This window comes from Salvelinus alpinus, chromosome 7 (genome assembly GCF_045679555.1).
Source record: "Salvelinus alpinus chromosome 7, SLU_Salpinus.1, whole genome shotgun sequence".
Taxonomy (NCBI): Eukaryota; Metazoa; Chordata; class Actinopteri; order Salmoniformes; family Salmonidae; genus Salvelinus; species Salvelinus alpinus.
Window position 1 is genome coordinate 6,632,141 of NC_092092.1, and position 19,326 is coordinate 6,651,466.

The following is a 19,326-nucleotide window of genomic DNA, read 5'->3' on the forward strand; positions in this document are numbered from 1 at the left end:
TCAACCTACAACCCAACGGAACACCGAGCGTCTTGTACAAACTTGCCCCCTCGGAGGGAAAGCTCTTACCACACCTAGATGCCAAATAACTGACCATGAGCCAGGCTATCAGAGCCGTAGGCACTATGAACGACAAGTACCACCGGGCAGCCCGGGATGGCTACCTGGACCTACTCAGAGAGGCCACTCGGAAGCAGCTCAACGCGCCCGATGAAGACGGAATGACACCGACGTTATGGGCTGCGTACCACGGCAACCTTGACGCGCTCCGGCTCGTTGTGGAAAGAGGGTAAGTTTCGTTACGTTTCCTAAGCAGCCGATAAAGCCTATAGCTTCTCTTGCGAGGAAGTAACAAGGCAACTAATTTAAAATGTAGCTCAGGTGTCCCGATTGCAAATTGGCCTACCAGTTGAAGTATCAACAAACAGGTGTGGAGGTGCATTGTCGCATGTCAGTGCAGCGTGCGCAGAGGCAAGTTTGCAATTTATGCACAGTATCTTCTCACTTCCTTCCACCTGAAAGGGCAGAGTCAGAGCAATATAGCCTAGACCAGAGACATGCAATTATGTATATGTTTATAGTCAGACCCCTTGACCTTTTCCACATTTAGTTACGTTACAGCCTTATTCTAAAATTGATTACATCGATTTTCCCCCTCATCAATCTACACACAATACCCCATAATGACAAAGCAAAAGCAGGTTTTTATAAATGTTTGTAAAAGTATTACAAATAAAAAAACTGAAATATCACATTTACATAAGTATTCAGACCCTTTACTCAGTACTTTGTTGAAGCACCTTTGGCAACAATTACAGCCTTGAGTCTTCTTGGGAATGAAGCTACAAGCTTGGCACACCTGTATTTGGGGAGTTTCTCCCATTCTTCTCTGCAGATCCTTAAGCTAAGTCAGATTCTCTCCAGAGATTGGGTTTAAGTCCGGGCTCAGGCTGGACCACTCAAGGACATTCAGACACTTGTCCCGAAGCCACTCCGGCGTTGTCTTGGCTGTGTGCTTAGGGTCGTTGTCCTGTTGGAAGGTGAACCTTCACCCCAGTCTGATGTCCTGAGCGCTCTGGAGCAGGTTTTCATCAAAGATCTCTCTGTACTTTGCTCTGTTAATATTTCCCTCTATCCTGACTAGTCTCCCAGTCCCTGCCGCTGAAAACATCCCCACAGCATGATGTTGCCATCACCATGCATCACATAGGGATGGTGACATGTTTCCTCCAGATGTGATGCTTGGCATTCAGACCAAAGAGTTCAATCTTGATTTTATCAGACCAGAGAATCTTGTTTCTCATGGTCTGAGAGTCCTTTAGGTGCCTTTTTGGCAAACTCCAAGCAGGCAGTCATGTGCCTTTTACTGAGGAGTGTCTTCCGCCTGGCCACTCTACCATAAAGGCCTGATTGGTGGAGTGCTGCTGAGATGGTTGTCCTTCTGGAAGGTTCTCCCATCTCCAAAGAGGAAGACTTGAGCTCTGTCAGAGTGACCATTGGGTTCCTGGTCACCTTTGGTGGTTCCAAACTTCTTCCGTTTAAGAATGATGGAGGCCACTGTGTTCTTGGGGACCTTCAATGCTGCACAGATGTTTTGGTACCCTTCCCCAGATCTGGCCCTCGACACAATCCTGTCTTGGAGCTCTGCGGACAATTCCTTTGACCTCATGGCTTGGTTTTTGCTCAGACATGCACTGTCAACTGTGGGACCTTATATAGTCAGGTCTGTGCCTTTCCAAATCATGTCCAATCAATTGAATTTATCACAGATGGACTCCAATCAACTGTAGAAACATCTCAAGGATGATCTTGTGAAACAGAATGCACCTAAGCTCAATTTCGAGTCTCATAGCAAAGGTTCTGAATTCCTATGTAAATAAGGTAGTTCTCTTTTTTAATATTTTTTATACATTTTTAAAAACTTCTAAAAACCTGTTTTCAGTTTGTCATTATGGGGTATAGTGTGTAGATAGATGAGGATTTTTATTTATTTAATCTATTTTAGAGTAAGGCTGTTAACGTAACAAAATGTGGAAAAAGTCAAGGCGTCTGAATTCTTTCTCGAATGCACTGTATATTTCTGTTGGTCCAGGAATCGAACTCGCTATCCTGGCATTGAACTGCAGAAGAAAACCTTCAGTCAACTGGTTCAGATTACTGTCTAGGAACAACATTTACATTCAAACGGCCACTTTAGTGCCAGCTCAGGATTTATGTCTGCTAATTTGACCCTCCTCACCCCGTCCAATAGGGCTGTTAATGTGATGGACACCTCTGTGTTCCCATTTTAACAGCCTAATTTAAAGGCAAATGTCACTGACAGGAGGATGGCCTGCTAACCAATAGTCTCTCAGACACCAATGCACAACCGTGCTGCGTGAATACTTATGCACGCGTGCAAGCGTGTACACACACACACACACACACACACACACACACACACACACACACACACACACACACACACACACACACACACACACACACACACACACACACACACACACACACACACACCTCTATGGAAGTAGCGGTGGAAAGGGAAAGGGGGATACCTAGTCAGTTGTACAACTGAATGCCTTCAACTGAAATGTGTCTTCCGCATTTAACCCAACCCCTCTGAATCAGAGAGGTGCGGGGGGGCTGCCTTAATGGCAGTAGTAGTATGAGTATAGGACTGTAGCGGAGCATGAAGACTAGGTTGTTTCATCAATCATTACTAAATGAATCCTTCATATGTGGACCTCCAGTCATTCATTGATGGTAGCTCTGATTCTGAGTTGAATGGAGGCATCTCATCCTGTCTCACAGGGCCTCCCTTCCTAGATAATAAATCCAGCTCAATTACATGAGATGCTTGTTTTCATTCAGACTGACTTTTGAAAGGGCCCACTCCTCCACCACATTGTTAGCCTGCAGGTTTGCTCGGACTCCTGTCCTTGTGAGCTACAGTAGTAGGCAGCTACAGCCAGATGACAGCTATAATCTTGGTTCCCCACACAAACCACTTGGCTACCGAGTGGCGCAGCGGTCTAAGGCACTGCAAATCAAATCAAATGTTATTAGTCACATGCGCCGAATACAACAGGTACCTTACAGTGAAATGCTTACTTACGAGCCCCTAACTAACAATGCAGTAATTTAAAAAAATGGATAAGAATAAGAGATAAAAGTAACAAGTAATTAAAGAGCAGCAGTAAAATAACAATAGCGAGACTATACACAGGGGGGTACCGTTTCAGAGTCAATGTTCGGGGGCACCAGTTAGTTGAGGTAATATGTACATGTAGCTATAGTGCCTTACAAAAATATTCATCCCCCTTGCCGTTTTTCCTATTTTGTTGCATTACAACCTGTAATTTAAATGGATTTTAATTTGGATTTCATGTAATGGACGTACACAAAATAGTCCAAATTGGTGAAGTAAAATGAAAAGAATTACTTATTTAAAAAAAAAAATGAATAATGTAAAACGGAGAAGTGGTGCGTGCATATGTATTCACCCCCTTTGCTATGAAGCCCCTAAATAAGATCTGGTGCAACCAATTACCTTCAGAAGTCACATAATTAGTTAAATAAAGTCCACCTGTGTGCAATCTAAGTGTCACATGATCAGTCACATGATCTCAGTATATATCCACCTGTTCTGAAAGGTCCCAGAGTCTGCAACACCACTAAGCAAGGGGCACCACCAAGCAAGCCAAGGAGCTCTCCAAACAGGTCATTGACAAAGTTGTGAAGAAGTACAGATCAGGGTTGGGTTATAAAAAAATATCCAAAACTTTGAACATCCCACGGAGCACCATTAAATCCATTATTTAAACATTTAAAGAACCACAACAAACCTGCCAAGAGAGAGCCGGCCCACCAAAACTCACGGACCAGGCAAGGAGGGCATTAATCAGAGAGGCAAAAAAAAGAGACTAAAGATAACCCTGCAGGAGCTGCACAGCTCCACAGCGGAGACTGGAGTCTCTGTTCATGGGACCACTTTAAGTCGTACACTCCACAGAGCTGGGCTTTACGGAAGAGTGGCCAGAAAAAAGCTATTGTTTAAAGACAAAAATAAGCAAACACGTTTGGTGTTTGCCAGAAGGCATGTGGGAGACTCCTCAAACATATGGAAGAAGGTACTCTGTTCAGATGAGAATAAGATTGAGCTTTTTGGCCATCAAGGAAAACGCTATGTCTGGTGGAAACCGAACACATCTCATCACCCAGAGAACATCATCCCATGGTGGTGGCAGCATCATGCTGTGTGGATGTTTTTCATCGGCAGGGACCGGGAAACTTGTCAGAATTGAAGGAATGATGGATGGCGCTAAATACAGGGAAATTCTTGAGGGAAACCTGTTTCAGTCCCAGAAATTTGAGACAGGGACGGAGGTTCACCTTCCAGCAGGACAATGACCCTAAGCATACTGCTAAAGAAACACTCAAGCGGTTTAAGGGGAAACATTTAAATGCCTTGGAATGGCCTAGTCAAAGCCCAGACCTCAATCCAATTGAGAATCTGTTCTATGACTTAAAGACTGCTGTACAGCAGCGGAACCCATCCAACTTGAAGGAGCTGGAGCAGTTTTGCCTTGAAGAATGAGCAAAAAACCCAGTGGCTAGATGTGCCAAGCTTATAGAGACATACCCCAAGAGACTTTCAACTGTAATGTCTGCAAAAGGTGGCTCTACAAAGTATTGACTGTGGGGTGGGGGGGGGGGGGGGGGGGATGAATAGTTATGCACGTTCAAGTTTTCTGTTTTTTTTTGTCTTATTTCTTGTTTGTTGCACAATAAAAAATATTTTGCATCTTCAAAGTGGTAGGCATGTTGTGTAAATCAAATGATACAAACCTCCCAAAAATCAATTTTAGTTCCAGGTTGTAAGGCAACAAAATAGGAAAAATTCCAAGGGGGGTGAATACTTTCACAAGCCACTGTAGAGTTATTAAAGTGATTATGCATAGATGATAACAACAGAGAGTAGCAGCGGTGAAAAAGAGGGGGGGGGGGGGCAATGCAGATAGTCTGGGTAGCCATTTGATTAGATGTTCAGGAGTCTTATGGCTTGGGGGTAGAAGCTGTTTAGAAGCTTCTTGGACCGAGACTTGGTGCTCCGGTACCACTTGCCGTGCGGTAGCAGAGAGAACAGTCTATGACCAGGGTGGCTGGAGTCTTTGACAATTTTTAGGGCCTTCCTTTGAGACCGCCTGGTGTAGAGGTCCTGGATGGCAGGAAGCTTGGCCCCAGTGATGTACTGGGCCGTACGCACTACCCTCTGTAGTGCCTTGCGGTCGGAGGCTGAGCAGTTGCCGTACCAGGCAGTGATGCAACCAGTCAGGATGCTCTCGACGGTGTAACTGTAGAGCCTTTTGAGGATCTGAGTACCCATTCCAAATCTTTTCAGTTTCCTTGAGGGGGAATAGGTTTTGTCATGCCCTCTTCACGACTGTCTTGGTGTGCTTGGATCATGTTAGTTTGTTGGTGATGTAGACACCAAGGAACTTGAAGCTCTCAACCTGCTCCACTGCAGCCCCATCGATGAGAATGGCGGCGTGCTTTGTCCTCTTTTTCCTGTAGCATACAATCATCTACTTTGTCTTGATCACGCTGAGGGAGTCAATGAATAACATTCTCACATAGGTGTTCCTTTTGTCCAGGTGGGTAAGGGCATTGTGGATTGCAATAGAGATTTCATCATCTGTGGATCTGTTAGGGTGGTATGCAAATTGGAGTGGGTCTAGGGTTTCTGGGATAATTGTGTTGATGTGAGCCATGACCAGCCTTTCAAAGCACTTCATGGCTACGGACGTGAGTGCTATGGGTCGGTAGTCATTTAGGCAGGTTACTTTAGTGTTCTTGGGCACAGATACTATGGTTGTCTGCTTAAAACATGTTGGTATTACAGACTCGGACAGGGAGAGGTTGAAAATGTCAGTGAAGACACTTGCCAGTTGGTCAGCGCATGCTCGCAGTACACGTCCTGGTAATCTGTCTGCCCTGCTGCCTTGTGAATGTTGACCTGTCTAAAGGTCTTACTCACATCGGCTGCGTTGAGCGTGATCACACAGTCTTCCAGAACAGCTGGTGCGCTCATGCATTTCAGTGTTATTTACCTCCAAGCGAGCATAGAAGTTGTTAAGCTCGCCTGGTAGGCTCATGTCACTGGGCAGCTTTCGGCTGTGCTTCTCTTTGTATTCTGTAATGGTTTGCAAGCCCTGCCACATCCGATGAGCGTCAAAGCCGGTGTAGTACTGTTCGATCTTAGTCCTGTATTGATGCTTTGCCTGTTTGATGGTTCGTCGGAGGGCATAGCAGGATTTCTTATAAGCTTCCGGGTTAGAGTCCCGCTCCTTGAAAGCGAACATATTCCAGTCTGTGCTAGCAAAACAGTCCTGTAGCTTAGCATCTGCTTCATCTGACCACTTTTTCATTGTTCGAGTCACTGGTGCTTCCTGCTTTCATTTTTGCTTGTAAGCAGGAATCCGAAGGATAGAATTATGGTCACATTTGCCAAATGGAGAGCGAGGGTAGAGTTTTGTATGTGTCTCTGTGTGAGTGGAGTAAAGGTGGTCCAGAGTTTTTTTCCCCTCTGGTTGCACATTTAACATGCTGATAGAAATTTGGTAAGACAGATTTAAGTTTCCCTGTGTTAATGTCCCCGGCTACTAGGAGCACCGCTTCTGGGTGAACGTTTTCCTGTTTGCTTATGGCGGAATACAGCTCATTCAGTGCGGTCTTATTGCCAGCATCAGTCTGTGGTGGTATGTAGACAGCTACGAAAAATACAGATGAAACTCTCTAGGTGGATAGTGTGGTCTTTAGCTTATCATGAGATACTCTACCTCAGGCGAGCAAAACCTCGAGACTTCCTTAGATATCGTGCACCAGCTGTTATTTACAAAAATACATAGTCCTCTGCCCCTTGTCTTACCAGACGCCGCTGTTCTGTCCTGCTTATAGAGCGTATAACCAGCCAGCTGTATGTTGATAATGTCATTGTTCAGCCATGACTCAATGAAGCTTAAGATATTACAATTTTGAATGTCCCATTAAACTACCAATCTTCCGCGTAGGTCATTGATTTTTTTCTCCCAAAGATTGCACGTTTGCTAGCAGAATGGAGGGAAATGGGGGTTTATTCGATTGGCTTCGAATTCTCAGAAGGCAGCCCGCCCTCTGGCCCCTTTTTCTCCGCCTTCTCTTCACGCAAATGACTGTCATCTGGGAAGTATGTCATTCACATCAGGCTCGTCGGACTCGTTAAAGGAAAAATAGGATTCTGCCAGTCCGTGGTGAGTAATCACAGTTCTGATGCCCAGAAGTTTTTTTTTCGGTCATAAGAGACGGTAGCAGCAATATTATATACACAATAAGTAAAAAAATAAGTTACAAACAACGCAAAGAAACAAACAAAAAAACACAATTGGTTACGAATACGTAAAACGTCAGCCTTGTTCTCCGGCGCCATCTTGTATCTCAGTGCTAGAGGCGTCACTACAGACCCTGGTTCAATTCCAGGCTGTGTCACAACCGGCCGTGATTGGAAGTCCCATAGGGCGGCGCACAATTGGCCCAGTGTCATTAGGGTTTGGCCCGGGGTAGGCCGTCATTTAAATAAGAATTTGTTTTTAACTGACTTGCCTAGTTAAATAAAGGTTAAAAAATGGTTTTAAAATACATCACCTAGTCAGAAGGTCCTGTACGGTCACAATACACCCTCAGCAGTCTAGCAATGGTGCTTTCTGACTTCCAATGGGAAACAAGAGAGACACGGGATTTAGGAGTAAGGCTGTATTATCGTTTGATAAGTCAGCCAGTCTTTCAGCTACCGAAGCTCCTTTGTGCATGTGTACAGACAGTACAGGTAAAAAGACCTCTCTTTTGTTGAAGGTTTAAGTGCTGGACAAGCAGGTGTGGATGGAAGGGCTATAATGCCTATTTAGAGAGCCTTTTGACAACCCACTATGGTGGAGACAGCACCCAGGAGAACCAGAGTAGAAGAGAGGAGGAGGGTAGAGGGAGAGGACAGGAGGAGGAGGGTAGAGAGAGAGGACAGGAGGAGGGGGGTAGGGGGAGAGGACAGGAGGAGGGGGGTAGGGGGAGAGGACAGGACAGGAGGAGGGGGGTAGGGGGAGAGGACAGGAGGAGGGGGGTAGAGAGAGAGGACAGGAGGAGGGGGGTAGGGGGAGAGGACAGGAGGAGGGGGGTAGGGGGAGAGGACAGGAGGAGGGGGGTAGGGGGAGAGGACAGGAGGAGGGGGGGAGGGGGAGAGGACAGGAGGAGGGGGGTAGAGAGAGAGGACAGGGAGGAGAGGACAGGAGGAGGAGGGTAGGGAGAGAGGACAGGAGGGAGAGGACAGGAGGAGGAGGGTAGGGGGAGAGGACAGGAGGAGGAGGGTAGGGAGAGAGCACAGGAGGAAGAGGGTAGGAGGAGATGGTACAAGAGGAGGGTAGGGAGAGAGGACAGGGGGGAGAGGACTGGAGGAGGAGGACAGGGGGTAGAGGACAGGAGGAGGAGGGTAGATAGAGAGGACAGGAGGAGGAGGGTAGGGGGAGATGGGACAAGAGGAGGGTAGGGAGAGAGGACAGTGGGGAGAGGACAGGAGGAGAAGGGTAGGGGGAGAGGACAGGGGGAGGAGTGTATGGAGAGAGGGCAGAAGAGGAGGGTAGAGAGAGAATGAGGACAAGAGGAGGGTAGGGGGAGAGGACAAGAGGAGGGTAGGGGGAAGAAGAGAGTAGGAGGGTAGGGTCAATACTCCAGGGATATGTCAAGACCTTGGTGACAGGTTTATAAGGCATGATGGTAATTAAGTGTGGCGAGAGCAGTAGATATTGATGCCTGAAAGAAGCGGCAGTGTCAGATGTGTAAAATAGATATTAACAGCGTAGATTTTGGCTGTAGAGGAAAGGTCAGGGTGAGGGATAGGACTAATAGGACAGATAGATCCTCTAACAACACTCCCAGGGGCGTTGATGCTGCAGCAAAGGCCCAGGCTGGTGGTGGCTGAGCTAAGGATGGACAGGCCCAGGCTGGTGGTGGCTGAGCTAAGGATGGACATGCCCAGGCTGATGGTGGCTGAGATAAGGATGGACAGGCCCAGGCTGGTGGTGGCTGAGCTAAGGATGGACAGGCCCAGGCGGGTGGTGGCTAAGCTAAGGATGGACAGGCCCAGGCTGGTGGTGGCTGAGCTAAGGATGGACAGGCCCAGGCTGGTGGTGGCTGAGCTAAGGATGGACAGGCCCAGGCTGGTGGTGGCTGAGCTAAGGATGGACAGGCCCAGGCTGGTGGTGGCTGAGCTAAGGATGGACAGGCCCAGGCTGATGTTGGCTGAGATAAGGATGGACAGGCCCAGGCTGGTGGTGGCTGAGCTAAGGATGGACAGGCCCAGGCGGGTGGTGGCTAAGCTAAGGATGGACAGGCCCAGGCTGGTGGTGGCTGAGCTAAGGATGGACAGGCCCAGGCTGGTGGTGGCTGAGCTAAGGATGGACAGGCCCAGGCTGGTGGTGGCTGAGCTAAGGATGGACAGGCCCAGGCTGGTGGTGGCTGAGCTAAGGATGGACAGGCCCAGGCTGGTGGTGGCTGAGCTAAGGATGGACAGGCCCAGGCTGGTGGTGGCTGAGCTAAGGATGGACAGGCCCAGGCGGGTGGTGGCTAAGCTAAGGATGGACAGGCCCAGGCTGGTGGTGGCTGAGCTAAGGATGGACAGGCCCAGGCTGGTGGTGGCTGAGCTAAGGATGGACAGGCCCATGCTGGTGGTGGCTGAGCTAAGGATGGACAGGCCCAGGCTGGTGGTGGCTGAGCTAAGGATGGACAGGCCCAGGCTGGTGGTGGCTGAGCTAAGGATGGACAGGCCCAGGCTGGTGGTGGCTGAGCTAAGGATGGACAGGCCCAGGCTGGTGGTGGCTTAGCTAAGGATGGACAGGCCCAGGCTGGTGGTGGCTGAGCTAAGGATGGACAGGCCCAGAGCTGTGGTGGATATCACAAGGCCTGCTAGAAGATTAAAGGAGCTTACATACTACTGGAACTTAGCAACGCTGATCTGCTTCTACTTCTCTGCGTTATACAGGCCTCTTTCTATGTCGTATCTAAAAGGTACAAGGAAAAGAATGGGGCTGAACATATAGGTCAGGGTGGTTTCCCAGAACCAGAATATTAGACATAAACTTGGACTAAATGGCACTGAATGGAGATGCTCTGACTGGGGAACATATTTCATACAAGTGTCCTATTATTATTTTCTGTTAGAGATTGAGCGAGCAGATTTGGAAATCAGAAGCTGTAGCCTATTTTCAAATAAATGATACATGAAAACAAGAAAGTGCTGAGGCTCTGTTTTAATTAGGTATCAATCCCAGTTGTTTTGGTCTTTAACTGGGCCACATTGTAGGGTAGTAGGGTTGGCTTACTGTTGAGTCAGATCTCTTGGCTGTCCCGTTGATAGTCAGATCTCTTGGCTGTCCCGTTGATAGTCAGATCTCTTGGCTGTCCTGTTGATAGTCAGATCTCTTGGCTGTCCCGTTGATAGTCAGATCTCTTGGCTGTCCTGTTGATAGTAAGATCTCTTGGCTGTCCTGTTGATAGTCAGATCTCTTGGCTGTCCTGTTGATAGTCAGATCTCTTGGCTGTTCCGTTGATAGTCAGATCTCTTGGCTGTCCTGCTGATAGTCAGATCTCTTGGCTGTCCCGTTGATAGTCAGATCTCTTGGCTGTCCCGTTGATAGTCAGATCTCTTGGCTGTCCCGTTGATAGTCAGATCTCTTGGCTGTCCTGTTGATAGTCAGATCTCTTGGCTGTCCCGTTGATAGTCAGATCTCTTGGCTGTCCTGTTGATAGTAAGATCTCTTGGCTGTCCTGTTGATAGTCAGATCTCTTGGCTGTCCTGTTGATAGTCAGATCTCTTGGCTGTTCCGTTGATAGTCAGATCTCTTGGCTGTCCTGCTGATAGTCAGATCTCTTGGCTGTCCCGTTGATAGTCAGATCTCTTGGCTGTCCCGTTGATAGTCAGATCTCTTGGCTGTCCCGTTGATAGTCAGATCTCTTGGCTGTTCGTTGATAGTCATATCTCTTTGATGCACATTGATGGTGATGATGACGATGCACATTGATGACGATGCATATTGATGATGATGATGACGATGTACATTGAACCTATAAATGCATGAATGATCAAATGTGTTAGTATGGACTATTTGCATTGTGTGTCCCCCCACAACCCCTATTTTACGCTGCTGCTACTCTCTGTTTATCCTCTATGCATAGTCACTATACATTCATGTACATATTACCTCAATTAGCCCGGCTAACCGGTGCCCCCGCACATTGACTCTGTACCGGTACCACCTGTATATAGCCTCGCTACTGTTATTTTCACTGTCATTTTACAGTTTTTTATTTTAATTTCTTTACTAATCTATTGTTTACCTAATACCTATTTTTTTACTTAAAAATTGCATTGTTGGTTAAGGCCTTGTAAGTAAGCATTTCACTGTAAGGTCTACACCTGTTGTATTCGGCGCACGTGACAAAAACTGTATTATTAAGACAGAGTTAGACTCCTTTTAGATCATAATGAATATGATTATGTAGACAGGGGGTGACCTGATCCTTGATCAGTTTGTACAGACATGCAGGAAGTAGAAATCAGGGTCAAGTGTATGAAGAACAGCCAGCGTTCATCAGGACGCAACATTTTGGAACGTTCAGATAGAAATATGTTATGTAGAACAAACATGCCTCTCTCTGACATGTAGAATAATGAATCACAACTGCTCTATTCGTGGCATTTCTATCTGCAATGTTCGACAACATTTGGCAACTGTACATGGCCCAGGTGTTGACCTTGTGGCTCTCTGGGGTCACAGCTTCTCTGGGTGTCTGTGAGAGAAAAGATTCTCAGTCCATATGTTGAATAATACATGTTAACATCGCTGTAATGTTTCACCTGCACCACCTCAATTATTAATCACACCATAGCCACGCTGGGCCGGATGGGTGAGGGCAACACAGGAAAGGGGAGGGGCTCTGAGACGCAAAGCAGGAAGTGATATATAACTGTCATGTCATGACATCCATGTGTTGTGTAATATTTGCGCCTTTTCATCAAAAGATCCCTCACTGTTTGAGGGTATATATTTCACTTTGTATTTATTTAAAGGTATAATTATAAGTTGCAGAGTCATGGTCTGTAGTCAGCAGAGTAGAAATGGTAGTCAGCAGTACCGTAGAACTGAAAACGACATGAGGTCACCCAATTGGGTCATCTTACTTCCTGAATTTAGTGTAATGTGAAAGAGGATATAGGCATAGCTAAGCAGGGGTGGGTTCATTTTCTCTGTTCTGTAAACCTGTTGATTTACAGAGTCATTATCGGGTCTTTATCATGTCATTATCATGTAATTAACATGTCATTACCAGGTCATTATCGGGTCATTATCGTGACATTATCAGGTCATTGCCATTATCGTGGCATTATCAGGTCGCTATCAGGACATTATCAGGTCATTATCAGGTTATTATTGGGTCAAAGTCAGGTCATTATCGTGTCATTATCGGGTGTCACACACATAGAGTAGGTACACACACCATGGCTCAGTTTCCCGGAACCAGATTAAGTATATTCCTGGATGGAAATCGAGTGTGATTTTTTTTGGTCCAAAAGTAGCCTAAATCTGAATCTAGGAAAGTATATGTTAACATCTGTAATTGATGGACTATGCTGAAGCAGGGGGTAAAAGGCCTGAGTTTTATTATGTACTGTGTCTTTTTAATCCCTGTGTTCCTTCTCCTCCTCTCCCTCCTCCCAGAGGTGACCCTGACAAGTGTGATATCTGGGGCAACACGCCGCTCCATCTGGCCGCCGCCAACGGCCACCACAGCTGCCTGTCCTTCCTGGTATCGTTCGGTGCCAATGTGTGGTGCCTGGACAACGACTACCACACGCCCCTTGACATGGCTGCCACCAAGAGCCACATGGACTGTGTCCGATACCTGGACTCCATCGCCGCCAAGCAGTCTGTTCACAACCCCAAGGTGAGGTATCAGGAGCAATGACAAGGATCAAATGCAGGAAGAAACTTTACTGAGACTACTAAATGACCATTGGCAGGTATAGCCTACATATCATTTTTAAATGTATGTCGTTCTGTCCTTGAGCTGTTCTTGTCTATTAATGTTCTGTATTATGTAATTTTTCATATTCAATGTGGACCCCAGGAAAGGTAGTTGCTGCTTTTGCAACAGCTAATGGGGATCCAAATAAAATAGAAATACCAATTTTATACCAGTAGATTGTAAAAAATATATTTTACCATCATATTTGTATCCATTTTAACAAAATATTTGTATTTTAATTATATTTCAGTTATTGTTTAAATTATATTGGTTACACACCCGTTCTGCCAGTCACATTCTGACGAAAATCCCCAAAGTACACACATCCATGGGTCGCTCCTCTTTTCAGTTCACTGCAGCCAGCGACAGGAACGAGCTGCAACAAACACTCAAACTGGACAGTTTAATCTCAATCTCTTCATTCAAAGTCTCAATCATGGACACTCTTACTGACAGTTGTGGCTGCTTCGCGTGATGTATTGTTGTCTCTACCTTCTTGCCCTTTGTACTGTTGTCTGTGCCCAATAATGTTTGTACCATGTTTTGCGCTGCTGCCATGTTGTGTTGCTACCATGCTGTGTGGTTGTCTTATGTATCTCTTTATGTAGTGTTGTGGTGTCTCTCTTGTCGTGATGTGTGTTTTGTCCTGTATTTTATTTATTTATTTATTTTAAATCCCAGCCCCCGTCTGGGATTAAGGGAGGCCTTTTGCATTTGTAGTAGGCCGTCATTGTAAATAAGACTTTGTTCTTAACTGACTTGCCTAGTTAAATAAAGGTTAAAGAAAATATAATACTAATTATGAACAACTTCCTAATATTGAGTTGCAAACTCAAACCGGTGCGCCTGGTGCCCATTTTGCCTTGCCTATTCAACCTCTGAACGGCACACATACCCAATCCATGTCTCAACTGTCTCAAGGTTTAAATATCCTTCTTTAACCTGTCTCCTTCCCTTCATCTACACTGATTGTAGTGGATTTAACAAGTGACATCAATAAGGGATCATAGCTTTCACCTGGATTCAACTAGGTCAGTCTGTCATGGAAAGGGGTGTTCTTAATGTTTTGTATACTCAGTTTGAATTGTATAGCCTAACCTGCAATGGTGTATTTGTGATATTTAAATAGTGACTAAATAGATCTGTCTCTTCTACAAGCTGGTGGGCAAGCTGAAAGACAGAGCGTTCCGCGCGGCAGAAAGGAGGATAAAGGACTGTGTGAAGCAGCAGCAGAAACACCACCGGCGGCTGGAGAGAATGTTCCTGAAGGAGAGCGTAACGTCGGATAACTCAGACGCCATGAGTTTCTCTAGTTATAACAGCAGCAGCACGCTAAGCCGCACGCTTCCTCAGTTCAACGCGGTCACTTCCAACATGCCATACTCACAGGTCAGAGGTCAAAAGCATTTCTTCCCTGCTAACTTCACTGTCAATTGCTCATGAATGCATTTGATATTATTTTGATAGTCTATGGCAGTTTGAGTAAATCATTTGATATTGTTTTACGTTCCCTGATGAATAAGTTCATGAGTAAGCTCAAGACATTTCAGCTATTGATCATTGTCCTTTTTCATGTGTCAAACTCTGTCTTGCTTTACATTTAGTAAATGATCTGTTTAATGTCCTCTCCTGAGTCCACGTTTCGATCTTTGCAATCTATACAGGCCACTGTACACTCCACAACCAAGGGGAGGACCAAGATTCACAAGAAGCTGGAGAAGAAGAAACAGGTGGACGGCACCTTTAAGATCTACGAGGATGGGAGGAAGAGTGTTCGCTCGCTGTCTGGCCTTCAGCTTGGCCAGGACGTAATGTTCCTCAAGCAGGTAGAACAAGTAGCTACTGTATGTAAAGACACAACATCCAAAACAGTTGGTTCTGACTAACGGAAAGTTAACTTTAGAAAATAAACGCACTCTATTCTTCCAAACCCATTACATTTCCCACAGGCTTAGTGCTGAAACCTGGGTTATTTCCATTACATTTCCCACAGGCTTAGTGCTGGAACCTGGGTTATTTCCATTACATTTCCCACAGGCTTAGTGCTGAAACCTGGGTTATTTCCATTACATTTCCCACAGGCTTAGTGCTGAAACCTGGGTTATTTCCATTACATTTCCCACAGGCTTAGTGTTGAAACCTGGGTTATTTCCATTATATTTCCCACAGGCTTAGTGTTGAAACCTGGGTTATTTCCATTACATTTCCCACAGGCTTAGTGCTGAAACCTGGGTTATTTCCATTACATTTCCCACAGGCTTAGTGCTGAAACCTGGGTTATTTCCATTACATTTCCCACAGGCTTAGTGCTGTAATCTGTGTTATTTCCATTCAAATGGTTTGTCTTCATTGATGTTCCTTCAACAGGGCACTTACGCCAACTCTAAGGACCACTCGCGCCTCAACATCCGGGACATGTTCCCTCACCACGGCAACAACCACGATCACCATGACAACGACCACTACGATGACGATGAACGTGCCGACACCCTCTTCCACATCTCCCGTGCCATCAGCGACCCGGTTCTCCACGAGGCCGCCTACTCCGAGATCAGCACTGACTCGGGCCGTGACTCCCTTTTCACCCGGCCCGGTCTTGGAACCATGGTGTTCCGACGGAACTACGTCTCCGATGGCCTCTTCGGCATTGGAGCCCGGGATGAGGGTTCCGTGGCTGGCTCCGAGCCGGTGGGCCGTGCCCCTAACGTCCACCTCCGTGGCCGTCTCCCCCGGCGCCAGCCCAGCCTGGATGATGCAATAAAGATAGACAGAATCATGAGCGCCCTGAGCCTCCCGGAGAGGACCCTGCAGGAGCTGCCCTGGGAGGAGGCTGACGTGGGCCTGGACGAGGAGCTGCCCTGGGTGGAGACTGACGTGGGCCTGGACGAGGAGCTGGAGTCTGAGAGTGGACGCCTGGAGACTTTCCTGGCCTCCCAGAGCCTGGGGGAGTTCATGCCCATTTTCAGGAGGGAGAAGATTGACCTCGAAGCTCTGTTGTTCTGCTCAGACCAGGAACTGACCTCCATACACATCCCACTGGGACCCAGGAAGAAGCTGCTAAAGGCCTGTAAGAGACGGCTGGACACCCTGGAGGAACCAGAGGGAATCAAGGACACTGAGCTCTGACGGTCAGTATTACTGTAGAAATTACTATATGAAGTCTATGACAGGCAAAGCACTGTTAAACATGGCTCAAACAGCAGAAGGAATCATGGACACTGAGCAAGGACACTGAGAGGGTCAGTACAACAGACTTCCTTCCTATGTGTTTGTAGCTGATAGATAACTAGGGCCAGTTTGTAGCTGATAGATAAATAGGGCAGGTTTGTAGCTGATAGATAAATAGGGTCAGTTTGTATCTGATAGATAAATAGGGCCAGTTTGTAGCTGATAGATAAATAGGGCCAGTTTGTAGCTGATAGATAATTAGGGCCAGTTTGTAGCTGATAGATAAATAGGGTCAGTTTGTATCTGATAGATAAATAGGGCCAGTTTGTATCTGATAGATAAATAGGGCCAGTTTGTATCTGATAGATAAATAGGGCCAGTTTGTAGCTGATAGATAAATAGGGCCAGTTTGTATCTGATAGATAATTAGGGCAGGTTTGTATCTGATAGATAAATAGGGCCAGTTTGTATCTGATAGATAAATAGGGCCAGTTTGTATCCGATAGATAAATAGGGCCAGTTTGTAGCTGATAGATAAATAGGGCCAGTTTGTATCTGATAGATAATTAGGGCCAGTTTGTAGCTGATAGATAAATAGGGCCAGTTTGTATCTGATAGATAAATAGGGCCAGTTTGTAGCTGATAGATAAATAGGGCCAGTTTGTAGCTGATAGATAAATAGGGCCAGTTTGTATCTGATACATAAATAGGGCCAGTTTGTATCTGATAGATAATTAGGGCAGGTTTGTATCTGATAGATAAATAGGGCCAGTTTGTATCTGATAGATAAATAGGGCCAGTTTGTATCTGATAGATAAATAGGGCCAGTTTGTAGCTGATAGATAAATAGGGCCAGTTTGTATCTGATAGATAATTAGGGCCAGTTTGTAGCTGATAGATAAATAGGGCCAGTTTGTTGCTGATAGATAAATAGGGCCAGTTTGTAGCTGATAGATAAATAGGGCCAGTTTGTATCTGATAGATAAATAGGGCCAGTTTGTATCTGATAGATAAATAGGGCCAGTTTGTAGCTTATAGATAAATAGGGCCAGTTTGTATCTGATAGATAATTAGGGCAGGTTTGTAGCTGATAGATAGATAGGGCCAGTTTGTTGCTGATAGATAAATAGGGCCAGTTTGTAGCTGATAGATAAATAGGGCCAGTTTGTATCTGATAGATAAATAGGGCCAGTTTGTAGCTGATAGATAAATAGGGCCAGTTTGTAGCTGATAGATAAATAGGGCCAGTTTGTAGCTGATAGATAAATAGGGCCAGTTTGTATCTGATAGATAAATAGGGCCAGTTTGTATCTGATAGATAATTAGGGCAGGTTTGTAGCTGATAGATAAATAGGGCCAGTTTGTATCTGATAGATACATAGGGCCAGTTTGTAGCTGATAGATAAATAGGGCCAGTTTGTAGCTGATAGATAAATAGGGCCAGTTTGTATCTGATACATAAATAGGGCCAGTTTGTAGCTGATAGATAATTAGGGCAGGTTTGTAGCTGATAGATAAATAGGGCCATCTAGTGGAGTGCTATAGTAAAATGTAGACTATTAGTAATATTTATTTCCTCTATATAAAAAGTCAATTTCTAGAACAGAGATCATATTGTATGTATTTTGTTTTGTTCATCCACAGAGAGATGACATGGTGACATCTGGATACTTTACTGTCATTCAAGATGACACACAGAGTCCTGTCTGACTATCAGCTCAAGTCCATGGAGAGCTGTGGCCCTGCCTATCAGCTCAAGTCCATGGAGAGCTGTGGTCCTGTCTGACTATCATCTCTAGTCCATGGAGAGCTGTGGTCCTGTCTGACTATCAGTTCTAGTCCATGGAGAGCTATGGTCCTGTCTGACTATCATCTCTAGTCCATGGAGAGCTGTGGTCCTGTCTGACTATCATCTCTAGTCCATGGAGAGCTGTGGTCCTGTCTGACTATCATCTCTAGTCCATGGAGTCCTGAGATGGTGTTAGGATTATCCACACAGAGCTGTGGTCCTGCCTGACTAATGGCTCTCCCCAGGGACAGCACTCCCTGGCTGGGGACACAGAGAACATTACACTGGGGTCTGGTAGAGTCCCTAGGGACCTGGTGCCGTGCATGAGAGGGCGTCTTTAATTACACACCCAGATGGTCTGGCAGGACCAGGTGTGCCGTGGGACGGTGCCCACTCACGTACTGTCACTGGCACGGAACAAACACACTCACATGTTTCCCATATGGAATACTGTCATTCATTTGCAACTGAGCATTTGATCATGTTTTTTGTCTATATATTTGTGCAAACGTGTAATGTTATTTATGTATTTATTATTTATTAATAGAAAATGTTTTGTTTATTGTTTATTACAGACATTACTGTACAGTTTTGTTACTTTAGTATGTATAATAATGTTACATTTGTTACATCTGTTACATTTTTTAAAATGTTTATTCAACCTTCATTTAACTAGACAAGTCAGTTAAGAACACATTCTTATTTTACAATGATATGTGTGTATCCCAAATTGCACCCTATTCTCAACATTTTATATTTTTGACAAGGGCCCATAGGGATCTGGTAAAAAAAATAAAAATAGTGCACTACGTAGGGAATAGGGTACCATTTGGGATGGAGCCATGTTTCTGTTTTTAAGGACAGTTTGCGTTTTATTGAAGATACTGGAACATGAGGTTATCAGTCAGTCAGTCTGTCTGTGGCTACCTCTCAAATAGAACTCTATCCCCTATGTAGTGCACTACTTTTGCACAGGGCCCATAGGGATCTATATAGGGAACAGGGTACCATTTGGAATGCATTCTGTCTGTGCCAAAGTAAGTGTTATCTCAGGTTGCTGCGGGCATCCAGTTCGGGGTATAGTGTTTCACAAGAGTTCTGCCTGTGGACTGGTGGACTCGTATGCATGACTGTGCATGAACAACCTCTCCCTCAATGTTTGTTTTTAACCTTTATTTAAATAGGCAAGTCAGTTAAGAACAAATCTTATTTTACAATGATGGCCTAATGTCAGCAAGACAAAGGAGCTGATCGTGGACTAT

At 45.5% G+C, this 19,326-nt stretch overlaps 1 protein-coding gene across 1 annotated transcript; it reads left to right on the forward strand.

Moving 5' to 3' along the window:
• Window positions 1-18,686, forward strand: LOC139580365 (pre-mRNA splicing regulator USH1G-like). The gene is made up of 6 exons (XM_071408981.1): window positions 1-289; window positions 12,801-13,026; window positions 14,266-14,496; window positions 14,772-14,933; window positions 15,475-16,235; window positions 17,920-18,686. Exons 1-5 carry the CDS (start codon window positions 96-98, stop codon window positions 16,231-16,233), a joined length of 1,572 nt encoding a protein of 523 aa, XP_071265082.1. The 5' UTR covers window positions 1-95; the 3' UTR covers window positions 16,234-16,235; window positions 17,920-18,686.
• The last annotated feature ends 640 nt before the right edge of the window (window positions 18,687-19,326 follow it).

What these genes read in the sequence shown, in the direction of transcription:
- LOC139580365 (XM_071408981.1), top strand. Translation starts at nt 96, where the DNA reads ATGAGCCAGGCTATCAGAGCCGTAGGCACTATGAACGACAAGTACCAC. An exon ending in CCAACATGCCATACTCACAG is followed by an intron (nt 14,497 to 14,771) that starts GTCAGAGGTCAA and finishes CAATCTATACAG; the next exon opens with GCCACTGTACACTCCACAAC. An exon ending in ACGTAATGTTCCTCAAGCAG is followed by an intron (nt 14,934 to 15,474) that starts GTAGAACAAGTA and finishes TTCCTTCAACAG; the next exon opens with GGCACTTACGCCAACTCTAA.